This window comes from Tupaia chinensis, unplaced genomic scaffold (assembly GCF_000334495.1).
Source record: "Tupaia chinensis unplaced genomic scaffold, TupChi_1.0 Scaffold144578_1, whole genome shotgun sequence".
Taxonomy (NCBI): Eukaryota; Metazoa; Chordata; class Mammalia; order Scandentia; family Tupaiidae; genus Tupaia; species Tupaia belangeri.
In genome coordinates this window covers 275,749-291,838 of record NW_006204438.1, presented here as the reverse complement: position 1 = coordinate 291,838, position 16,090 = coordinate 275,749, and the positions used below count along the sequence as shown (strand labels likewise).

Sequence of the window (16,090 nt, the reverse complement as noted above, 5' to 3'; positions counted from 1 at the left end):
TCCGAGACGCGAACCGCGGTCGACTACGTGGGAGTCCAGCGACATAGCCATTACGCTAACTGCTGGTTCCCAGTACCTCATCTTTATCTGTGATTTTGGCCATTCTGGCTATATGTGTCTTGGAGAGGAACTTCTTGGATTGATTCTATTTGGGGTCCTTTGTATTTCTTGGGTTTGGATATTAGATTGCTTTTCTAGGTTTAGGAAGTTTCCTGCAGGTTATTTTATAGAATAGACCTTCTATGCCCATGTCTGATTCTTCATCTTCTGGAATCCCTATTGTTTAAATATTTGGGCTTTTCATAGTATCTAGTATTTCTCATATGTTGTCCTCATATTTTAAAATTATTTTTTAAATTATATTTAGTGGTTTTATCTAAGTTAAAGGTTTTGTCTTCCAGCTTAGAGATTCTGTCTTCTGTGTGGTCTAGTCTATTATTAATACTTCTGAGGGAGGTCTTGATTTCCTGTTTTACTGTCTTCAGATCTGGGAGTTCTGAGTTTTTTGTTTGTTTGTTTGTTTGCTTTTAATGATGTCTATCTCCTCCTTAAAATTCTGCAAAGACTACCTCATCTCTGTCGCCATGAATATTCTAAACTACTTCTGAGATTCCTTCAAATTCCTTTGTGATATCTATGGTTGAAGAAGAGTTGCTCTGTTCTATTGAGGAAGACTGTTTTCTTTGGTTTCCCATACTTTTGTGCCTCTGTGCTGCTTTATGGTCATTTGGTGGATTAGACACTACTACCTGCTATTGTATTGTCAATTTTATAGTGTCAGGGGTGGGGAAGAAGAGCTCTACTTCTCAGATGTGTTCTTGGTAGAGGGGCTTGCCTTTCAGTAAGAGTGTATATATAGCCACATTGAGGTAATTGCTTTCTTTCCCAGTCTCCTGAGATCAGGTGGACATGGGGCTAATCTGGAGATTTTTAGATGAAAGAAAGAATAAGAATTCACATGGTTCAGAAAACTATGAAGTCTCAGAATATTTCTGGGACAAGTTTGGAGGCAGGAAGAAGCCTGGAGTGGTCTTCTGCTTGGCTTCCCTCAACAACTCAGTGTTATCACATTTAAGAATACTGAAATCATATTAAGTACCATTTCTGGTAACAATGATACGAATCTATAAATCGATAAAAGAAGTGATGGTTTAAAATTTTAAAATAGGGTCAATAGGTAGCATGGGGGTTTAGAAACTGGATTCCCACAAGGCCCACTGTTATTTGCATTCCAGCCCTGATGGCCTGAAAATCATGCTGTATGTTTGTGTGTGCAGGCCCAAAAATCTAAAAAGGAGAGTGCAGGAGAAGGAATTTTGGTGTGGCCCTACCACATGGGGGGCGATTTCAAGTATATGGAAATTAAACATCAAGCTCTTAAACAACAAAGAGTCCATGGAAAAATCAAAAATGAAACTAAACGGAGGTACCTGAGACAGACAAAAAGAGAAACACAATATTCCAAAACCTCTGGGGTACTGCAAAAGCAGTTCTAAAGGAAAATTTATAGCAATAAACATCTCCATCAAAAAGGAAGAAAGGTATCAAGTTAACAGCTTATGTTATACCACAAGGAAATAGAAAAACAAAGACAAACTAAGCTCAATGTTAGCAGATGGAAATAAAGATCAAAAGGGAAATAAACAAAAGACTGGAAAAACAAACAATATTAAATAACCAAAAAAAAAACAAGACAGAGAAGGAGAGAAGACTGAAATAAGATCAGACATGAAAGAGGGACATTATAACTGATACCACAGAAAAGGAAGAATTAGAACAACCCTATAGGATTGTTCAGGGATTAGGTTCAGAGACATCATTATGGAATTCATGTTGAGCTTCATTACATACAGGCAGATTCATAAAACCTATGGCCACGCATGGACTAGTGTGTTATTTGGATCTGCCCACCAAGTAAACATAAAGGAATGGAACTCCAGAAACTGCAAACAAGGGACCAACAGTTGGCATAATGGCTATGTCACTGGACTCCCATATAGTCCACTGCGGTTCAAGTCCTGGACCCAGTGGCTTAAACTCACACGCTGGGCATGTGTGCGTGCATACCCAAGATCCCGAGAGGAGAATGGAGAAGAAGGGATTGTGGCATGGTCATCCCCCCTGGGGGATGACTTCTCACTTTCTGTCTCTCTGTCTCTCTCTGTCTTTCCAGCGAGCGCACATGCTGTAGAGTAAAAACCTGTCCAAAAAAAAAAAAAAAAAAACAACTTCAAACAGACCCGGTCCCCAGAACTCAGTTTCTAACAACATCTTCCAGGAAGAAGAACTAGAGTGTTTTAGAGATAGGAGTGGTTTGAAGAATGAGAACAGAGAAAATACATGACCAGTCAGAGAATATTAGAGTGCCAGAAATTGTTCAGAAAGTAAAAAGATTAGGTTTTGTCAAAGACACACAAATGCTAACCTAACAAAGTTCCCAATGGCTCAAACAGATACAATTTAGGAAGAAAATGAAAGCATTTTAAATTATAATATGAAATACAATATTAATATTCTGATTCTATGCTAATTTTAAATAATTGAATAAGGAAATAAATGGAGGATAAAAAGACAAATATTCCCTATAGTTGAATTTAAAATATTCTTTATCTAAGAAATGGAGCTTAACCTCACCTAGAGTTGGCTGTTAGTAACCTTATTCTGAAGAACAGAGGAAAGAGGAAGTGGTATCTTTTCAGTGGAAATACCTGATAAACACTAACTTAGTCAAGTGGAAGGTTAAGATGATGCCAAGTGATTAAGTGAATTAAAGTGGTGACTATGAAGAAATTTCCTTGATGGAAGTGCAGATGCAGAAGCTAAGGCTACAGCAGGTGACTTCTGATTCTAGTCCTCTAGTTGCCATATTGTTGAGGTGCCAGGTGCATGCTCTGGATGGTGTCTGCAGTAGCTGGAGAGTGCAGGACTGAAATGGGGAATGACTAGGACAAAGAACACACCGCTAGAATAGAAATGAGCTTATTCTCCTCCACATATGACTAAGATGTCCTTACTTACTATGTATAAAAACCTCTATTAACTTTTTTGAAATATTTTCTCCAAAGGGCACATGTACTCACCAGACAAAGAGAGTGAGAGGGAAAATGAAAAAATACCCTGAAGAGGTGATGGCCACACCACAATCCATCTCCTCTTTTCCCCTCTTGTGATTTAGAGCATGCACACGTCCAACATGATTTCCAAGCCAGTGGGACTGGGACTCAAACATACAGGAGTCCAGCATCTTAACTAACACGCCACCTACAGGCTCCCTGTGAATGTGTTTTTGTATCAAAGCAGATTTTTCTTAATTCAGAGTTTCTACAATCTACAACTCAAAAAAATTTATGGAAAACTATCCATTTGCATGTTTTTTAGCATACATGAAAATACACAATTAAAATATTGGGTCATTGGAAAAGTCATCATGCATTTTTGCATAGAGAAACATGTCATAAGTTTTCTGACTACCCAATATATTTATTTACTAACCATGTTTCATTATTATTGACTGGTGAAAAGAGGGAAAAAATACATATATTTCCACCATTTATCAGTGAGTTGAAACTCATCTAATGCAGCTTTATTTGTCATTGTTAACTCATTAAACCATAAAAATGCCACTTGAAAGGACTCAAGAGGAAACTAATATGCTTCTGTTCTTCATAATTTGATTATAGCCTGCAGGGGAAAAAGATAAAAAAAATTGTTTTTTTTTCTTTTTCTTTTTTTAGAGAGATTTTTGCTATAGGGTGTGTGTGCTCACCGGAAAGACAGAGACAGAGAAACAGAAAGTGAGAAATCGCCCTCCAGAGGGGATGGGCATGCAGCAATCCCTTCTCCTCCATTCTCCTCTCGGGATCCTGGGCACGCACGCACATGCACCCAGCGTGAGTTCAAGCCACTAGGTCCGGGACTCGAACCGCAGTTGACTACATGGGGTTCCGCGACATAGTCATTATGCTAACTGCTGGTCCCAAAAGATAAAAAATTATTAAAGCTCAAAGTTTAGATCATGTATACTCTTTGTTATATATTAGTTTGAACTGAAAAACAGACTTTCAAAACAAAGAATTGTTCCAATAGTTAAAGTAAATTAAGTATAGATATAATTTAAAAGAACCAGTCACTGTGTGGTTTTCAATTTAATAATACATAAAATCTTTTATTCAAAATCTTCTTTAGATAATATGTAGAAGGAACTGCCCTTAAATTCATATATTTGTATTTAGTCAATTATCTGGATATTTTAGAGGACAGACTCAAATATCTGATTAAATGCATTTTCTATTTAGACTCTAGAACATTAGTTTCTGTTATAACAAATCATATTCAGAATCTCAGTATTTGGTGTAGGTCATGAAGGTATTGGTGACAAATATCTTTATTTGTTTATTTTTAAATGAAGAGTGGTTTGTTGGTTTAAATTCTCTACACAGTGGGCATGGCCCTTTAAATTATCTTACCATTCATCTTCTTTATAAAAAGGAAAACCCCCAAGATTCTGAGTAATGAAAAATGCAAATGGGTGAAGCTAAAGGTTCAAACAGTAATAGAGCTTGCTCAAATCCTCATATATAACTAAACAATACTGAAGCTTACTGGTTAACAGAGCAGATAAGACGTAGAGCCAAGAGGTATGATCTTCTGTTCCAGTTCACACATATCCACGCTGCATGCCCAAGTCTACCTACTTGTTCTTTTTGGACCATACTCCATAGTGGGAAGACCACGATCTCACTGACCAGGTATTGACAACTTTATCTATGCCTATTACCTTAATCATAGCTTACTGTTACCAGTATAATCTCTTGATTGTTGCACACAGAGCACAAAGAATAGTGATTTTAAAAACCAATCAAGAAAATCTATTATTATAGCAAAGGAGCTAATTAATTCAGATTTAAAATTTACTTTAAAGGGGAATTATCTTCACTAAATGTTTCATGGCTTACTACTGAATGTAAAAGACCATTTTTTTAATCAAAGATTTCAAGATCTCTTTTGCATTGACCAAATTTGGTCATAGGGCAAATGGACACATCAATGATAATAGGGTTTGAATATTTTAGTGATTATTTAACAAGTTATATATTTTCTAGTATAATAATATTTCTCTATTTCACTTCTGTGTCTAGACTTTGCTTATTTATATGATATAGTTTCCAAATTTCTGAGGTATTCCTGCATGGTAAAGGGCTTTTAACGGTATTATATTTTTCTATGGAACCATGTTTATTTTATGGGAAGTTTTTCTAACCATATTATGAAAGAAAAAATGGGGTATAATTTCATGATGAAATTAAAATATATAGAAAGTGCTTAATTTCCTTTTACATTGGCAAACCAATGATTGTAATAATTATAAAAATTTTATGTAGTGAGAATTTGAGTCTATGAAAAATTTTTTAATTATTAAAATATTTAAAAGTCTTAAGACAAGTCAATAAACTTCTCCAAATATTTGCAAGGAAAATTAATATTTCAAAGAAAATATAGAGCTTTTTTTCAGTGATTTCGAATATTATGGGAATTAAATAGTACACCCCACACGGGTACAGCAAAGCAATTTGAGTCCTAAGTGTAGGACGTTCATTAATAACAGTGTTGGTAGAGGTGCTAGGTGTCATTAGCAAGTTTAGAGAAGCAAGATGCTTTTGAAACTTAAAAACAATAATAAGGCTGAGGGAAAGTATAAAAAATTATAAAGAAAGGCCATGGGGAAGAAATTTTAGAATAATTCACTAGATGACACTATCTTCACAATAAAAACAACTCATAAAATTTATCTTGGTATTTTCCTGGAAAGGAACAATTTTTCAGTGGCATAAATATCTCATAGGTTGCAAAATTTGTACCCTTTTAAAATTAAAGTAATACATTTGGAGAACTCCAGATACTACATGAAATAACAATATTAAAGGACCTAAGAGCAGATGATGATAGTTGATAATTCTTAGAATTTAAAAATTAATAATCTGAAGCAAAATTTTTTTCCAGGATAAAACTATAACACGAAAATTTTACATATCAGCAGTCAAACAGCACTGAAAAGTGATTTTAGCTATAAACAGAGAACCCAGAGATGATAAACCTGAAAACATCACTCTTTTAGGAAAAAAAAAAACTGCTAATTTATATTTTTTAGATTTGAACCTCAAAGATTTTCAGAGATGGGTGAAAAATATACAACATATACAGAAGTAAAACAGTCTCCTTCCAAGAGGCACATGCAAAGAGACAGTAAGTATTTTTTCTCTCCAGTCCCTACTGAACCTAGATCATTTTTTCTGTTCTCTGTTTAAAAAAACTTGCTAAAGATTTGTTAGAATACAAATTATGGGGACCAGCTTGCATAATGGCTATGTCGCTGGACTTCCATGTAGTCAACCGCAATTCGAGTCCCAGACTTAAACTCACACCAGGCGCGTGTACAAGCATGCCCAAGATTCTGAGAGGAGAATGGAGGAGAAGAGATTGCAGTGTGGCCATCCCCCATGGGGGTGATTTCTCGCTTTCTGTCTCTCTGTCTTTCTAGTGAGCATACACGCCCTATAGCAAAAACCTTTACCAAAATAAAAAAAAGTAAGGAAAAAAAGAATATAAATTATGACTGACTTATTTCCAATATTTGGTCATCTAAGTGAAAACTTTGATGATATATTACATAGTAAGAGGATTATACTTACATCGGTCTCCCATGTTTCACAAGAACATGTTTGTATGTGCAGTAGTAACATGGCTGGACCCACATGGGGAAGGTCCTGGGTTTGTGTCCTGGTACCTCTCTAAGCATGTAAGGCACACAGATGTGTGCCTGGTTTTAGGCACCTGACTGGGGGTAGATCGTGACATGAGAACCCCGCTGCACATTACTCTCTCTCTCAAGAAATAGATATACTGAGGGGAAAAAAAGAAAACTGCATACCTCTAGAGAAATCACATGAATATGAAACAGTATCCGCAACTCTGTTTAAATCTCCAGAGAAAAAAGAGCAGATAATTTATGCAGAAGTAAAAAAATCTCCTTTGAACACCAATCAAATAAAGATAACTGAATCATCTGAAGGAAAAGGTAAAGTTTATTAGAACACCTCCTCACTGCCTTCCAATTCCTCAGCCTATGTATATATAACTTGAGACAAACCACTATTCTGAATAACTCCAATACTGGGTTGTCAGAAAAGTCATGATGTATTTTTCTTTGCTTTCCTGTGCAAAAATGTGTCCGGACTTTTCCAATGACCCAATAGCTTAACCCACTTTCATGAGGTTGCTGATGAGAAAATAATGGATGATTCCACATATGTAAACATACTTGTAAAATTATAGTATTTTGTGATCATGGGTCAATAAAAATTATTTATACAGTATTACTTAAGACAAATCTTTACTCTCAAAAAGTAGGTCCATATATCTAATATTGTATTTTGTATTATAGAAGCATTGAGATGACCTGAGGGTTATTTTGAAAAAGTTAGAGTAAATGATCTCCCTAAGAGATATAGGTAATAGAACAGAAGCCGAACTCAGTCATCCAACTCTCAGTTCAACTTTGTTTCCAGTCAGTCACTATCCCTTTTCATTTTAATTTCATTTGGAAAGCATTCAAGAGTCAGAGTGTTGACTTTATGGGAATGTCTGTTCTACATCCCGGTCTCCCATTCAGTCTGTCTCTCCTGGTCTCATCGGTGTCTCTTTTCCTCTCTGGGCAGGGTCTTCAGTTCCATTTGCCTGGTATCTCACTGCAGTGATTCTTGGTGTGTCCTGTTTCATTCTTCTTTTAACAACTGGAATCTTGGGATTAATGGGTAAGTTACTAGATCTGAAGCCTGAGACAAATATTTCTCCCTTAAGGAATTGTAATTTTTTTCCCCCTAGTTTTCCTTTTCTACTAGTTCCCCAGCTGTGATCCCCAGTTGTACCCAGGGAATGTTTCTCCCTCCACTACTAATGCAGTCACTTGGCTGTGTACAAAGTCAAAAGTTTATGGGAACCAGCAGTTAGCGTAATGGCTATGTCGCTGGATTCCCATGTAGTCGACCGCGGTTCGCGTCCCGGACCCGGTGGCTTAAAACTCACGCCAGGCGCGTGTGCGTGCGTGCCCAAGATCCCGAGAGGAGAATGGAGGAGAAGGGATTGCAGCGTGACCATCCCCCCTGGGGGGTGATTTCTCGCTTTCTGTCTCTATGTCTCTCTCTGTCTGTCTGGCGAGCGCACGTGCCCTACAGTGAAAAATCTCTCAAAAAAAAAAAAAAGTTTATGATAGTGCTTTACATATAAAGCATGGGTCATATTTAATTTTATCCAGGAAAAGCAGTATTTGAGGTTTGTTCATTGAAGTTTATGCTGTGTACACCTTAACTTTCTATGCCTATATTTACACACTCTGTAGTATATATATATGTGTGTGGATTTGGATTTGTTCATTTATTTCTTCCATTTGCAAGAGCAGCAAAGAATGAGAGAGGCAGAACCAGAGGATACTATCCAAAGACCTTGACACTGCAATCCACTCACAGCCTCATCTAGCTCAGAGTGAGGGGCACATGACACATGGACCCTCAAAGTCCTGAGATACACACCTAGAACACTCCTAGGTGGGTCAGCTTCGCAGGACGTAGTGTTTTACCACTGCACCATTGTCCAGTCTTATTTTTTACTTTCTTCCTAAAAATCAACTGATACAAGCCAACCTGACTGTTCTTTTATCTAACATATTTTTCATTTTTTATTTGATTTTCTTTTATATATTCAATCACATTATTTAGCTTACAAAATGAATATTTCAACAGGTGAACATTTCTACCTAGTACAGTTGGTAAAATTATAAAATATCTTCAACAGATAATACCACATTTTTTCTTCCCATTAATCCTTGGCCTCCCTATTTTTCTTCTAAATGTCTTTCCTCAGACCCTCCACTTTCACACACACCATATCTGGTATTTACATTTATATACTGTGTTTCTATATCCTTTAGTCAATCAGTTTCAGTCATAGAGTGCAGACACTCAGTATTACAGTTACATCTTAATTTACTCTAATACCAAAAAGCTTTCAAATGTTAATGAAACTGCCAAGTATATTTTCAAAAATATCTCAAAAATGTCACTTGAATGACCAGAAACCATTAATGATTTTTCATTCTCTACTGAATAATCTTCAAACTCCTGTTATTACATTTGACTTCATAAATCATAATCTTGTTCCAATCAAATAATTTCAAGCTTTACTCAATATGTCCAAACTGACTTCAAAGTATTCTTTTTTTTTTTAAGAGGTTTTTGCTATAGGGCATGTGTGCTCACCAGACAGAGACACAGAAAGTGAGAAATCACCCCCCGGAGGGGATGGCCATGCCACAATCCCTTCTCCTCCATTCTCCTCTCGGGGTCTTGGGCATGCACGCACACATGCCCAGTGTAAATTTTAAGACACATGGTCCGGGACAAGAACCACGGTCGACTACGTGGGAGTCCATCGACATAGCCATTATGCTAACTGCTGGTCCTAAAGTATTCTGAATCACTTGCTTTCCCCTATGAGTTCTCTGAACTTCTGTCCCTACACTAATGTAGATGTTATTCCTCCATCTTGGCAGTCTTCCTTACACAGCCGTCACTGCCTGGGGAAATCACAGTCACCCCTCAAGAACTTAATTCCTCTCTGTTTTTTGTTTGTTTGTTTGTTGTTTTGTTTTGTTTTGTTTGTTTTGTTTTCTAATACTCTATGCGTATTTTAGTAATCTGTCTCAAACCCAGTTTGTAGCCTTCTATTATTTTCAGCCTGAAATGTTCTTCATCTAGATCAAGATTTTCCGTCTCAGCCCTGTTGAAATTGGGCAAAATGATTCTTCATTGGAAAGTTACCTGTGCTTGTGCAGTGCTCTGCAGCGTACTTCTACTCTACTCCTCAGAGGGTTGTAGATACATCCAGAATGTCTCCAAACATAGCAAAAGTCCCCTGGAGATAGAATTGAGTTGAGAATTACTCCTTTCCTATTAGACACAGTATGTTATTCAAAAATAGATCAAAAATTAACAAGTCTTTCATCAAAGGAAGTTACTTACAGTCAGTTGCAGTCCATGGAATATATTCTGTTCTCAGTGAATATATTTATTTATAAGTACTTCATTCTGTTTGATGAATTATCTAAGCCTGGATCCCAACCTTCTTGGTTTGCAGATCAAGCTTTTTGAATTAAGTGGAAGTGAAATTTTGACACTCCACACACACACACAGACACACACACACACAGACACACACACACAATTATATATACACATATATTTGTATTACTGAGGTAATATTAATAATATCATGAGCATAAAAGAGACACATCGAAAATGTAATATCAATGGCTACAAGTATGTTGACATAGTTGTACAACCGTAACTACAATCAATATTAGAACATTTTCATCATCCAAAAAGAAACTTCCTTCCCATTAACAATTGCTCCCCATTTCCTTCCAACCATTCCAGCACTGAAAAACCATTAGTAAACTTTCTATAACTGTAGGTTTTCCTATTCTGAATGTTTCATGAAAATGCAAGATTATAATATCTAGTCTTTTGTGGCAAGTTAGAGTTTCTCAAAACTTCATGGTGCATTTCAATATATTTTACTTCAGATGTCAGGTTGACTGGAGCAAAGATGACTAGCATACTGAGTTTGAAAATTCCAGTCTCCACTCAGCCCACAGAGAGTGCAAATATTATCAGTTTTGTATACTCTTGGAAGGGCAGATGAAACAGCTTCTCTGATGGGCAAGTTGGTTGTAGGATCCATTCCAGTGCTACAAGCAGTGTTTCAAGCATCTTTATAGATGACTTTCCGTTTCTTGAAACAAAGTATGTTCACAGTTGGCTCCAGCATGTTTGTCATCATTCCAACCAGAAATTGGCAATTTTCTTCACATAGGTGCTGACTTCCTTAACAATTTATTTGTATCTCTTCTGACTGCAGGATGGTGCAGTAGAATCCATTTCATTAAAGCCAGCACTTCGTTTTTCACAGTGTGGAAGTCAGTAGGGAATGACCACAGGACTACCCATTCTTGGCAATACCAACCACACCAACACCAGCAGCAACCATCATGATAGCACAGTCAGCTTGAGATGTGCTATTTGTTGCATATTTTAGTTATCAATTCCTTATCTGAAGTATAGCTCGCACATACTTTCCTCCATTCTGAGGGTAACCTCTTCACTCTACTCTTTCATTCACTGTATGCATGTTATTTGTTTAATGTGGTCCTTCTCATGCATATTTGGGATTATTGCCTATGCGTTAGGGGTCTTATTTAAGAAATTTTGGCCTACTCCCTGTTTTCAAGATTTTCCCCTGTGTTTCCTAGCAGTAGTTTTATACTATGAGTTTTACATCTAAATCTTCAATCCACGTTGAGTTGATTTTTGTTAATAACAAGAGATAGGAGTCCAGTTTCCTTTTTCAGCAGATTGAAATCTAGTTTTGTTATCACCATTTGCTAAAAAAAAACCTTTCTTTTATTCTAGTCATGATGTTTTGTCCCTTGTCAAAGATCAGTTGGTCTATGATTTGGGGTTTATTTTTGGATATTCTACTTGTTTCTTTGGTCTATGTCTGTTTTTGCACCACTAGCATGCTGTTTTGATTGTCACAGTTTTGTCGTATATTTTGAGGTCAGATAAGGAGATGACTCCAACTTTATCCTTTTTACACAGTATCGCCTTGGCGACTCAAGGCCTTTCATGAATCCAGACATATTTATTCCAATTTTTTTTCTATTTCTGCAAAAATGTAACTGATAATTTCAATCAGACATAGTCTTGATTGTCAAATACTGCATGAATACTTTAAAAAACATTATTGCGTGTGCTATACAGATGTGCAATAATTAAATCTGAATAAGAAAATATAAAAATTTTTAAAAATCACTCTTAAAGAAAGAAGGATGCCTGTAATCATGTTTTTGACAAAGTCTCTGTGTCATGGGACATCAGTGATAGTCCCATATATTTGCTGGACTCAAATTTCTTTTTTTTTTTTTTTCTTTTCTTTATTTTGAGAGAGGTTTTTGCTGTAGGACGTGTGCACTTGCCAGAAAGACAGAGAGAGACAGAGAGACAGAAAGTGAGAAATCACCATCCAGGGGGAATGGTCATGCCACAATCCATTCTCCTCTATTCTCCTCTCAGGATCTGGGGCATGCACACATATGTGCCTGGCATGAGTTAAGCCACTGGGTCCGGGACTTGAACTGCAGTCGACTCCACAGGAGTTTAGTGACATAGCCATTACGCCAACTGCTGGTCCCACAAATTTTGAAAGGGAAATATCAATGGTGAGATCACACTCACAAATAGCTTTCAGTTTATTCAAGATCCAAACATACACAAAGGAGCCCTTTCTCATCTCAGCAGGTTCATTGTCAAATTTTTTCGTGATTTTTTTTTTTTTTTTGTCATTCTCCCCACACTTGTAGATCAGATGGCAAGCAGTGGTGGCCTTGCCTGATTCTACACATCTAATGATAAGAATGTTAATATGACTCTTCTTCTTTCCCATTTTGGCTTTGAGGTAGAAGTGATTTTTCACACCTGTGTTTGGTGGCAAGTCATTGAAAAAAAATCCACTATTATCAAATATTTTATCCCATCTTAAGCTAGGGATGATCATTACATTAGGAACCTGTTGGGGGATACTGTCTTTCTGTCTCTCTGCCTTTGTCTCTCATTCATGGTAGAGATAAGTAAACATAAAAATATTTAAAATATTAGAATAATGTCTTAGATAAGTCACATCTTAAGTCTTCTTCAAGTTAATTATGTGAAGAAAGTTTTACAGGGTTGTCAAGAAGACCAAACACTAAAGACTCCTTTGATAAACATAACAGCAGAGGACACATCCACAATGAGAAGTATGACCTTCATGCAGAAGCCATTTAACCAGGGTATGTACATACGGGTTCAACACTGAAACAAGCAAGTCTCTTCTTTCTTTCTCTCAATCTCCTATAGATCTACAAACTGGACATTCTTATGTATTAAGCTAATTGTGTGATCTACTTTGATTCTTAGTTTTTTAAAAGTCATGAACTCATAGGCCAGCAGATGGCATAGTGGTTACACTGCTGGACTCCCACATGGCTGACCACAGTTCCAGTCCTGGACTCAATGGCTTGACTATCATGCAAGATACATGGGCATGCATGCCCAAGATCCCAGTAGGAAAATGGAGAAGGGATTGTGGTGTGACCTCCCTAAGGGGTGACTTCTCACTTTCCTTCTCACTGTCCATTTCTCTTTCTTACTCCTCTGAGGGCACACACACCCTAACCAAAAACCTCTAAAAAACAAAAGATTAGTCACTAACTCCTAGGATGGAACTTTGCTCTGTGCATGTCATTATTTACATAACAATTTCTCAGAATAATACTTTTGTCATGAAAAAAATTTCAGAAGTCTTTTATTATGTCTTTTCATCTTAATTATGTAGTCATTACAGGGTGTGTTTTTACCTATTCAATTAAGATCTGCTCTATATCAATAGATTTTATGAATTCCAGAAAATATAGAAGTGATGCTACTGGGGCTGGCAGGTGGTGTGGTGGTTAAGAGAGCTGGGCTTCCACATGGCCAACTGTGGTTTGAGTCCCAGACCTGGCAACTTGCTTTCTCGTTTTCACTCTCTCTCTCATTCTTTCACTCTGTCCCTCTCTGGTCAAATTAAAATAAATTAATTAAATAAAGTTAAAATAAAACAATTTAATAAAAAAGAGAAAAAGACTGTTTTTAAAAAGTGATGCTTCTTATTTTAAAGTATTTCCAGTAGTTTATGAGAGAAAATACAACTCGTTAGGAAATTTCTCTAGACAATTCTTCTTAAATAAAATTCTTCTGTTAGAGGTTATGAGAGAAACTTGTTATCTTTTTTTTTTTAAGAGAGATTTTTACTATAGGGTACACACACTCACCAGAGAGGCAGAGACAGAGAGAAAGAAAGCAAGAACTCACCCTTCAGGGGGATGGCTATGCCGCAATCCTTTCTCTTCCATTCTCACAGGATCTTGGGCATGCTTACACATGCTCCCGACATGAATTTTAAACTGCAGGGTCTGGGACTCAAACCACAATTGACTATGCGGGAGTCCAGCAACAAAGACATTTCACCATTTGCTTGTTCTGAAACTGGTTATCTTGTTTAAAATCTTTCTTAAAGATTTTTAATATCTTGCATAGGCTATGGGGGATATAAGGAATGTGAAACTCTCTCCAGATCAGGGGTTTTTCTACAAAGTAGAAATGAATCAGCCTCAGAAAATAAGTGCTTTTTGAAGAACTGGAAAGGATTCCTCAGAGTCCCCAGAGTCTTCCTCTCAGGATACAGACTGAGTGGTCTCTGGAAATGTCTTTGTCTTCAAGGAAGCCAGAGCAGAACATGCAAAAAGAAATGGTCGTGTTGTGGAGAGGATTGTTACTATTTTTCACATGAATTGAAGAACTTTGAAGACAGTAAGAAACTCTGCAAGAAAATGAACTCCATGCTACTTAAGATAGAAGATGTAGAAGAACTGGTGATGTATATTTTATGTTTTTTATATTACACTGGACATGTCTAGCCAATGCTTGCTGGATCACTCTGAATAACGAATAATAGTAGATCATCTTAGCACAGTTTGCAGTTGTAAGTTGATGTCAAAGTCAGAAATAAAAATAGGAATAATATTATACATTCATTTAGGTCATCTAACTCATCCCCAATTAGAATTTCCACAGGATAGTATATGGAAATAAAGATTGAGTAAGTAGAAAAAAATTATCCTTAAAATAGATCATGTTATATAAAGAAAAATTATGTCTCATAGTGAGCATTTTGTAAAAGTTATTTTTCAGTCTCTCTGAGAAAAGTTGCTATGTCTTTAATAACGTCAAGAAAATGCAGGATTAACATTGAGAGTGTTAGAAGGAAAAGTTAAAAGAATATAAAATTAAATAATAATTCTACTCCATACTAGCTTGGAACTTATAATAGCGTCCAAAGGAATCTAATCTAAAAATTTCACTATCTTTGTGACTTTACTTAGAATATGCAAGTAATTTAATATTACTCTACAAAAATAAGTAATATATCCTAACATTCTAGGTTAAGGACCATCTTAGGTTAAGGACCATCTTTTTCTTTTTTGAGAGATATTTTTGCTATAGGGTATGTGTTCTCATTGTAGACATAGAGAGGGACAGAATACAGAAAGCAAGAAATCACCCCCCAGGGAGATGGGCATGCCACAATCCCTTCTCCATTTTCCTCCAGGGATTTTAGGCATGTACAGAGAAGCACCCAGTGTGAGTTTCAAGTCACCTTGTCTGGGACTAGAATCATTGTCAGCCATGTGGGAGCCCAGCAACATAACCATTATGTCATTTGCTGGTCCCCAAAACCTTCTTTTAATATATTATCATTAATACTAATGATTTTTTTAAAGAGAGATTTTTGTTATAGGGCACGTGCACTTGCTGGAGAGACAGAGAGAGATGGAGAGACAGAAAATGAGAAATCACCCCCATGGGGATGACCATACCACAGTCCCTTCTTCTCCATTCTCCTCTTGGAATTTTGGGCATGCATGCACACGTACTGAGTGTGAGCTTTAAGTCACCAGGTCTAGAACTTGAACTGCTGCAGACTATGTGGGAGTCCAGTGACCTAGCCATTATGCCATCTGCTGGTCCCAATATTCATGATTAATAAACATGAAGAATCACTTTGTTCTTTGTATCAGAGCAATCATCCATTCACTTGACTTTCAATACTCAGAAATAGCAGTTGTAAAAATATTACCTCTAAAACATCAAGAAAAAATAAAAGTCAGGGCCAAAAAGAATACATTTGTATAGTCTTAAATAACCTCTTTTTTATTTATTTATTTTTTAGAGGTTTTTGCTATAAGGCATGTGTGTTTGCCAGAAAGAGAGACAGAGAGATAGAAAGTGAGAAATCACCCCCCACCCCAGGAGGGATGACCACACCACAATCCCTTCTCCTCCATTCTCCTCTCGGGATCTTGGGCACACACGCACACATGCCCAGCTTGAGTTTAAGC

The 16,090-nt window shown here is 36.7% G+C and overlaps 1 protein-coding gene across 1 annotated transcript in view; it reads left to right on the top strand.

Annotated features, from left to right (window-relative positions):
- The first annotated feature begins 14,423 nt into the window (after positions 1–14,423).
- LOC114005824 (C-type lectin domain family 7 member A-like) overlaps positions 14,424–16,090 on the top strand; it is a 4,496-nt gene continuing 2,829 nt past the window's right edge. The window contains exon 1 of the mRNA XM_027767750.1: positions 14,424–14,563. Coding sequence (XP_027623551.1) covers positions 14,522–14,563 — 42 coding nt within the window. The 5' untranslated portion in view covers positions 14,424–14,521. The remainder of the gene's footprint in view (positions 14,564–16,090) is intronic.